The following is a 9,207-nucleotide window of genomic DNA, read 5'->3' on the forward strand; positions in this document are numbered from 1 at the left end:
TGTGCCATCAGACTTGCAAATTTAAAACCTTCATAATTCAGTCCATTTTAGAACTGCGAGAACAACTTTAGTATCAAAAGAAAGGTCAAAACCTGTGCATTTTAAAAATGTAGAATTTGCTAAATCTCAACTTTCCAGCTTAAGACTCATTCTGTGGTGTCACATTTGTCGCCACAGATAAAATATCCAAAGACAGTTAATAACATAAACTTTGACACAACAAGAATGAGATGTAAAAAATAATAACAATTTATAATATACCTTTTCCTTTTAATGGATGATTAAGGCAAAATGAAACAAGCTGAAAATCCAGAAAAGTGTTGTAGATTAAGTATCCATTGTGCATCAGAGGGCCCAACTTTTACAAATGTACACCAATGTCTCAATCATTATTCGAGCAAGAGAAAGGAAAGGTGAACATTGTCCGCCCTAACTGCCTAATAGTAAATTTCAGTATTTAGGGGCAAAAAAAATCATTTTCTTAAATCTTAAGTATGGACAAAATAGTACAGAGTGTATTTTATCTTGTAAGCATCTCTACTGAAAGGCTATATTAATCTCTGAAGTCTGTAATTTCAGTATCTGTTTGAAAAGGAGTCTTGTATAAATACCTTAAGTGACTGATTTGAGATTCTGTATCGGTTTTTTGTATGCGCTGGCTTGCACAAGGCAATAAAGAACAAGACACAAACTGACCAGCCCCCATTTTCACACATAATCAATTTGTTCACTTCATAATACATCAGCACACCCACATACATAAGACACCATGAAGTACATTGGATTAGTCCGTAAAGTATAGCAGTTCTATGAACTTGTCTGATATTTCAAAATACTCCTTTCTTTCTTCATTGCACATGACTTGATCCTTTTCTCAGAGGCTAAATATGCCATCAGGAGTAAAACATACCTCCTTCATCTATGGTGCAATGTCTCGTTTGTCATTGTCTTGTGCAAATGCACCCAGTGCACACACCACCCTAAACCATAAGATAGAGGGTATCAATCCAGTCACTAAAGATACTGAAGAAAGATCAACTAAAATGGTTCAACATTGGCATAGTGTGCAATCATGAGCTGTGCAGTTTTTGAACATGCGGATAACTTGTTCAACTTTATGAACAAGTGAAGAAGTACAAGGAGTATCACCTTTCATACACCCATGTGTAAAGCATACACTCATATTCATATGAGATATGAAAGCATTATCAGATGTGTACATTTTTAATACTGACTTGGGTACTTGTTCTGAATGTCCGTCAAACAACAACGGGTGCAGGTGAGTGTGCTCTGCAGCAAACAGCTAATCTCTCAAAGTAAAAAAAAAAAAAACATGCTTCAAATTGATCAATATAAACAGAAGTGTCTCACTAAATTGTTTTTTTGCCATCTGCAGATGAGCTAATGCTGAGCTTGCCTTGGCTGCCATGGTGAACCAGAAGCAACCCATTATAATAAGACTGGACCCACACCACCACAGCAAGGGGAGATGTTCCTTGAATAGCATCCAACTGATATATGCCTGCACACGCATCCAAACAAAATGTGTATACACATACAGATGTGTACTAGCGTCTACCACAACCCCCCACACACATACAAAAATGCACGTTCAGCATACATACATAGACAAGATGCAGTCATCATGCAAATGTACATCCACATCGACCCACACATTCACATCATTCCGTTTATTGTTCATAACCACAAATAACTGCATTACCAGAGTTTATCAGACTATGGACATACAGAGAACTCACAGTCATAACCACAAACAGTTGGATTACCAGACTTTCTCAGACTATAGACATATAAAGAACTCATAGTCAGCACAAACAATTGCATTTTCTGACTTTATAAAACTATAGTCATACAGAGAACTCACAGTCAGCACAAAGTTTGCAGCAGTACTAGTGACCGTAGCAACCACAGATGATGAACACAACTGTAAAGACTTTGAGAAGAAAATCCACTGCACTGCATTGCTGCCAAAGATTCCAACCACTCCAAAAAGACGGACAAGTATTATTACCTAAAAAAGAAGAAAAAAAAAGTTAGAAAACTGGGGATGGTGCCAAATTGAGAAGAAATCTGACATGAATTGATGCATACAGATATTTCCTAGCTTGGCTTTTAATTTATTTGTAGATTTTTTTTCTATCACAACCATTTGTAAGAATCCATGTGCATGATGATGGTAGCTGCATGTATTTGACCCAGCTGGTTTACTACTGCTGACAAGGGTCTTCATGTATGAAAATATATAACAAATGGCATGCGGGGTTTCATAATAAACAATTAGGCTTGGACAGAAGACCCACTTCATAAGTCTGAGAAAAATGATGATACGGATATGCTAGCTTTCATATACCCTGCAGATTTCGTAAAGAAGTAGAACGATAAAGGAAATGACAAATGAAAATGTTTGGATTTGCAACTTATTATTAATTTTATCGGCCCAACTAGACTAGGTCATTCATGGATTTACAAAGTTCGTGTTCTCTTAATACATGTATTAAGATTTCTATAGGAGTTAATTAAATCTTCCGATTAGGATTAGGAAACATGTTTCCTTTGGTTATGGCTTAAATTCACATTTAAAAATTATTAAAATAAGTAATAAACTATTAAACGTGAATGCAAAACTTACTAAAACAACCATGTCTTCTGTTGCGAAAACGAAATGTGCATTCGTGCTGACCATTTTCGTAAGGTTACTTAATGTTAGCACAACATTTTGCGCTCCATCATGACTAGCTGCCACTTTTGCGAAAACAGAGGCAAGGGCGGCAAAAACGCCAGCCAACACTGCCATGTAAAAACCTCGTGAACTTGGCTGCATACTAACAAGGACGTCTACAGGGTGATACTACCAGATTACTTTTGTCGAAAGAAAGTGAAAGTGTTGAGTTTGTTACAAAAGCAGACGATGACAGACGCCATCTTACAATTCGCACAAAATAAGTTGAGACTTTGCTGAATATTATTTGTTTAACTAATAAAATGATTGATATTATTAATTTTACCTTTTATACTCCCATTTGTTTTGATCTTATACATCCTGTGTAATATTATTGCATTAAGTACGGAGCTAACTTAAAAAAGATGGCAGACGTTGCTGTAGGTGTGCAAGCTTACTGCAAATTATTGCTGCATTCAGCCAAGTATCCTCATTGCGCTGTCAATGGCGTTTTACTAGCAGAGGAGGGAAAATGCAAAGATCAGAAAGTTGTTCGTTTCGTTGACTGTATTCCGTTGTTTCATCTTTCACTTGGTCTCGCCCCTATGTTGGAAATAGCACTATTACAGGTTAGTATTATTTATAACTTATTTAGCCATGTGGCATTACACTTTAAATTCTTAAAGTTTAATAAATTCCTGTTATCGTTTCAGTTCTTACCCCCTTTTAATATTGACAGTGTCATTTTAGGGGTTTTAGGTCGAAGCTTATTATATGGCAGGAGTATTGCAAAAACATAGGTGTTTTTGCGTACACGTACACTGACTCGGGAGGATGGAGGGCAGCAAATGGCAAAGTGATGATAATTGTTCAAGCAAACCTGTTCGGTACATCTGATCAGTCAGATGTAATTTTGGCTGGCAGAACAGCATTTCTTTTCATTGGCTAATAAAGCTTCTAGTGATATCGATCAGGAAAGCATTTTGAATTTTTTTTTTTTTACAGTGCACAGAGTTGTGCAAGTGTGAGAATGATGAGACCACTGCTCTCTGTTTGGTGTTGAGCTCCATCAAAATTACTTGAATAGCTCTCCCATAAGTTTTTTAGTTGTACATTTTTTCTGCCGTACTGTGCTTCCTGCACTGCCTACATATGTGATCTTTGTGCATGCAAGTATTCACATGTGGTTGCATTTATGCATACAAATGAGAGAGGACATAGAGGCTGCTGTGAAGTGTTAACAGCACAAATTCTTAAACTGTATTACATAAACTATTGACAGATCGTATTCTCAAAGACACATTAGGTAGAAATTTTTCATTTTCTTGCAAAAAGTATTTTAACAGTGTGTCTTTTATTGGAGTAGATTTTACAGACTAAATCAGTATTTGCCTGATATATATTGAAGTGAATGTTTATATTTATTTTTGGTGCAAACATGTTATATTCATTCAGATATCACACAGCATGGCACAAATAAATTTTTCATCATTGTTGTGTTGGTATCTTGTTTTCCAGTCTATGTTCCTTTTCTTCATATAGTGATTATTATTATGTTACAGATCGACAGTTACTGCAAAAGCAAGGGATATATCATAGCAGGCTATTATCAGGCAAATGAAAACATTGATGACAATCAGTAAGTATGAAATAATTTGCTTAAAGGCCGATGTTTACCATCCGGACGGAAGACAATGGTATCGCCCGTGCGAGGGAAGGTAGGAGTACACGCAGTGCTGACTATTTGTGTCCAGTCGTTTCAAATTACTACCCGGACAAAAGGCGGGGTAGAGATCCGAGGCACCGCAGACTCGCCTGGCAAAAATAAAACGCCTTCCTCACTCGATCAGTACTTGCTGTAGGGTCTGAGCGATGAGGCGAAACGGCTTCTAACGGAACATACTGTCACAGGTCTAATCTAGCAATACAATGTCTTTCTGGGTTGAATACTTGCTGTTGGTGTTTAGAAAGCTGAAGTGAAACAGTTTCCAACTGAACAAGCTGTCAGGGTTAGGACTGAGTGTATTCTCCACAAACAAACAAAACTAGAATATACAAAGGAGAGAAGAATTAACAGTGCAAATGACACGAACATAAAAACAACTGAATTTTCAAACTTTATTTTTATTGCTCTTTTGTCTTTCTCTCTATCTCTTATCTTTCTTTCCTCATTAGCGGGGATATCAATATTTGGCTTGTAGTCGGTGCTGATATGTACGGTCTATGCATTCCACCCAAGTTTTGAGAGCGACGTGCATGAAGGCTAGTGTCCATACTGTAGTATTATTATTTTATTTTCCAGTTGTTATGTATACTTTGTTTAAAATTCAGTTGTCTTTGTGTTTGTGTCATTTCCGCTGTTCATCTTTTTCTCCTTTTTTTCTTTATTTTATGGAGAATACATTCAATTGTCGGCCCTAACCCTGACAGTATGTTCAGTTCCAAACCATTTCACTTCAGCTTTCTAACCACAAACACCAAGTATTCGGCTGAGAAAGACGTTTTATTGCTCACTTTATTGCCTGTGATCTCCACCCTGCCTCGGGGCCAGGGAAGCAACTAGGGAAAACTGACCGCTGGTACACCACCTTATACTCCTACCTTCCCTCACACGGGCGAAACAATTTCAAAAATATGCCCACTTCGACATTGGCCTTTAAATTAATATTAAACGGAAAGTCATTAGTTTAGTGACAAGGTGTTATAATATTCCTTATTAAAAAATCTTGAATACGTTATAAACATTTTATGAGAACTTAGTTTTGTATTTTGTAATCATTTCATTTAACATATTTCTGGTCTTTGTTCTTTGGGCTCTCAGCACAGATATGAACCATAGTAGAGCAACTAGTCACAGATATAGTAACTTATTTCACATTCATCATATCCCTTTCACAAAATATTTAAAAAATGTTTCTGACATTATTCATGATGGATGCTGAATAACAGTCAACTCACATAAAGTTGTTAGGATGAAAACTGTTACATAAACATAAAAATTGAAGGTGTCAGTGGATCCAGAACTAAAATTAAAGGACTAAGGGACACACAATATTCAAATATCTTTCAAAGAACATAATAAAAGTGTAGCTCTAACATAGATGGGAAAATATAACAAATCTTCAACTCAAATATCAAAAGTATTATCACTTTTAGCACATTAGAGGGACACTTCATAAGTAGTCTACAACAAAGACAAAGTTTATTTATAAATTGTCATTTTATTTGCTTTTTCCTTTTGAGACTTTGTGATGAGTAGATTTTAACTATCAGCTGGTCTTCATGCTGTTTCAGATTAAACCATGTTGCAAAGACTGTTGGGAAAAAGATTCAAGAATATTTTTCAAATGCTTGTATTTTTATGGTAAGTCTAAGCCTGCAAGGTAAAGTGTTCTTACAAAATGTTTATCATCTTTATTCATGAAATGGGCAGCAGATGGAGTTATGATTAAGTAATGGGAGAGTTCAATGTTGGGCTTGAAGATTTTTATCTTAACACATGGTGGAGAATCCTGCTTAGTCTGGGTTTTAAAATTCTTTGTTAATTATAAAAATAATAATAAAAGTAATAATGCTTTGCATTGCAGGAAGCGGTCCGGTGGCACAACGGTTAGCGCCTGTCACCAATACAGTGAAGGTTGGCTGCCCAGAGTTCATTTCTCGTCTCGGGCACGCTGTTCTTTCTCTGCACGTGGCATCTGTTTACAGGGCTGGCTGCTTGCCGTAATATAGCCATTAGTTGCTGGCACGGCGTAAAACACCAACCCCCCCCCCACCACCACCTTGCATGCAGAAAAACAATGCCTTGAATTGTTCAACTAAGTTATATGATTGTTCATCTTACAATGGTCAAATCCTAGGCATCCACTTATGGAATGCTACTGGATTCACATTTAATGGTGATATTGATGGTATTATTAGTACCCATTATCAGCATCTATTATCTCTCCAAAAAGAGATAGAGAGAAAAACTTAGCTGGAGCACTGTGTGCAGATTGACAACAGACAAGTTAACCCTGACCCAGTATCAGAAGTCTACAGAATCTACTCTCTCAAGGACACGAGCTGGAAGGAACATGACAAAAGGTACATGATTAGGCTAAGGAAAACGACTAACCCTCGCCCTAACCCCTGGGGCCCTAGTTATGAAGCAAGAGTACGTTATTTCCCCAGGGTAAAATAAGGAACACAAGGAAAAGCGTTTAGTTTCCAAAGTAATAAAGTGGAATCCAGACACCATGGAAAATACTTTTGTTTCTTTACCCCAGGGCATCTTTGCCTCTGCTTTATAATTATGGATCCAGGGATAGAATAACATTTGCAGGGTCTGGACACCGCTTCATAACTTCAGAACCAAGACACTTGTGCTTGAATTCTCTGTTGCCCAGGGACAATGACTTGTCCTTGCTTCTTAACTATGACTCCTGGGTAGCAGTTGTTGGGTTGAGAAAATAGGAGTTCAATATGATGCAATTACTAGTGGTTTCTCTTTGAGAATCATCGAAATAATGCTAGTGACAGTGAAATCTAAGGAAACTACACTTCACTTGCTCTTTTTATTGCTTTGCTTTACCTTGTAAAGACAGTTTTTACACGTTTTCTCTGTATTGTAGAATTTAACCACATTTTATGGAAAGCTTATGCATTTCCTATCAAATTTTTGTTGTCATTTTCAGTAAGCGAACAGTCGAGGAGGAGACCATACGCACTGCAACGGAACTTCTGAAGTCTGGAGCACATAGAAAGCTGCTAGACTTTGACAATCATCTGGACAATGTCAAAAATGATTGGCGCAATCCAGAGTTGTCGGACTTGATATCTAGATGTACATAGCCAGGTAGAAGCACAGCACCTGCATCACCAATCTGTTCACAATGAGAGTGTGTGCATTTGGTGGTGCTCTGGTCAGAGATCGTCAGTGTTAACTTGCATGAAGGAAAGGGTTTATCATAATTATTGTAATAATTTATCACAAGTACTCATTCTTGGGTGAGAACTGTTTCTCTTCACCTTTTCTCCCCATGGTTCCTTATGGGCATAGTTTCTTTTTATTTGTTAATCAGACACCAGGGGTTAACCCCATCCCTTTCTCATCCATTTCCAATAATCAAATGCATGTGGTAAGTAAATGTTTTGGAGGATGTGTGCACAAAAGCAGTTGCCTGGTAAGTGTATTGGTGTCACAAGCACTGTAAGTTGTCATACATTTTGTTTGTTAAATGCAAGGCATGAAGCTTAGAGAATCAGTGGTTGAATTCATTGTGGTCATGTGTATTAAATGCTAACCATTTTTTAAAATGAATATGGTTGTCAGTGACAGTATGTAAACTTTTTAAGACTATCTTCATGTGCAAACAACAAGCAGATGAGATTGGACCATGCACTAATATAAAAGACACGTGTTGAATACTGCAGCTAGGTCCTAGTTGCTATTCTGGGTTAAGATTTCATAATAGAGAGCAGTAGAATATTTGGCATCATCTGCTTTCACTTGCACCACACAAGCACTCAGAAAAGCTGTAGCTACTAAGCAGGATATCCTCCACAATCTTCACTTGTTTTAGAGCTTTATACCTCTACACTGCAGCAGCCCTAAAGCACTGCATTGTACATTGCAGTATATTATTATCATCAACTTCACCTCAACACACATAACTGTTTTTTAGTGAAATAAGCCTTGAGCATCTACAGCAGCTTAAAAATCACAAATAACTTTTATGATTAGTAGTTATTATTGCTGCTGTCAGGCTGTGAGCAAATACTCGCAGAACATGATCGTATGTGTTTACATGCAATAACAATGTACATTTATAAGGTGCCTAACCAGAGGATCGGTGCGCACAGCTGGGATTTAATGAAGACAAGTGCAGTTTGAGTGAGTGATGATTTGAAATCAGAGATTGATGGAGAATTCCGCATGAGTGATAAGTTTAAGTGATTGAACTGCTTCTACTAAAGAAATCTCATAACAGACAAAGAGCAGAGAGCAGGAAGTAGAGATGGCAAGGCAGTCATGTAGGTGAGCGATATCCTGGTGCTTACCATGCTAGAAGAAAAGTACCCTCAAGAAGCTAGATATAGGTTTTCACATACACAGGTCAGGAACGGAAACAGGAAGACTAGCCATACCAACAGGCTGTCATTGCAGAGCTCAAGTCTGATCAGTCCAGTGGAATGTATGCTGACTCAAATGGTAATGTGTTACAAACTACCAGCAATAACCAGCTACCTAAGCTGAAACTTGAGGTTTGTAAACAAGGTCAGCATAACAGATCAAGATTCTGCACAGACCACCCCAGCTGCTAAACAGCGGCCATCATCTGTCCAGTTAGACCAGGTGGTAATTTCCTAACTCAAGACAGGGAAAAAAAAAAGACTAAAGCTCTACCTGAACAGGAAGCTACATCTGGTGGTGTGCTGAATGTGCTCCCATACAGAGCAAATGACAGAGCATGTCCTACAGGAATGAAGGCTCCTCCGGGAACCAAGGAATGTAGTGGTCTGTGGACGCTTTGCCGATGACTGCC

General features: G+C 37.7%; 2 protein-coding genes across 2 annotated transcripts; one reads left to right on the forward strand and one right to left on the reverse strand.

The window, feature by feature from the left end:
• Window positions 1-256: 256 nt before the first annotated feature.
• Window positions 257-2,974, reverse strand: LOC112577195. The gene is made up of 3 exons (XM_025260198.1): window positions 2,651-2,974; window positions 1,886-2,032; window positions 257-1,522 (listed from the first exon to the last, which is right to left on the reverse strand). Exons 1-3 carry the CDS (start codon window positions 2,840-2,842, stop codon window positions 1,304-1,306), a joined length of 558 nt encoding a protein of 185 aa, XP_025115983.1. The 5' UTR covers window positions 2,843-2,974; the 3' UTR covers window positions 257-1,303.
• A 95-nt stretch (window positions 2,975-3,069) lies between these two features.
• On the forward strand, window positions 3,070-7,982 carry LOC112577193 (ER membrane protein complex subunit 8-like). Its single transcript, XM_025260196.1, has 5 exons — window positions 3,070-3,309; window positions 4,243-4,319; window positions 5,975-6,044; window positions 6,675-6,766; window positions 7,357-7,982. Exons 1-5 carry the CDS (start codon window positions 3,106-3,108, stop codon window positions 7,511-7,513), a joined length of 600 nt encoding a protein of 199 aa, XP_025115981.1. The 5' UTR covers window positions 3,070-3,105; the 3' UTR covers window positions 7,514-7,982.
• Window positions 7,983-9,207: the final 1,225 nt, after the last annotated feature.

Source organism: Pomacea canaliculata, linkage group LG12, assembly GCF_003073045.1.
Source record: "Pomacea canaliculata isolate SZHN2017 linkage group LG12, ASM307304v1, whole genome shotgun sequence".
NCBI classification, from domain to species: domain Eukaryota; kingdom Metazoa; phylum Mollusca; class Gastropoda; order Architaenioglossa; family Ampullariidae; genus Pomacea; species Pomacea canaliculata.

Coding starts and splice junctions, on each gene's coding strand:
- LOC112577193 (XM_025260196.1), top strand. CDS start 3,106: ATGGCAGACGTTGCTGTAGGTGTGCAAGCTTACTGCAAATTATTGCTG. Junction 3,310..4,242: donor TGGAAATAGCACTATTACAG/GTTAGTATTATT, acceptor ATTATGTTACAG/ATCGACAGTTACTGCAAAAG. Junction 6,767..7,356: donor TGGAAGGAACATGACAAAAG/GTACATGATTAG, acceptor TGTCATTTTCAG/TAAGCGAACAGTCGAGGAGG.
- LOC112577195 (XM_025260198.1), bottom strand. CDS start 2,842: ATGCAGCCAAGTTCACGAGGTTTTTACATGGCAGTGTTGGCTGGCGTT. Junction 2,033..2,650: donor CAGAAGACATGGTTGTTTTA/GTAAGTTTTGCA, acceptor CTTCTTTTTTAG/GTAATAATACTTGTCCGTCT. Junction 1,523..1,885: donor CTGCAAACTTTGTGCTGACT/GTGAGTTCTCTG, acceptor ATGCGTGTGCAG/GCATATATCAGTTGGATGCT.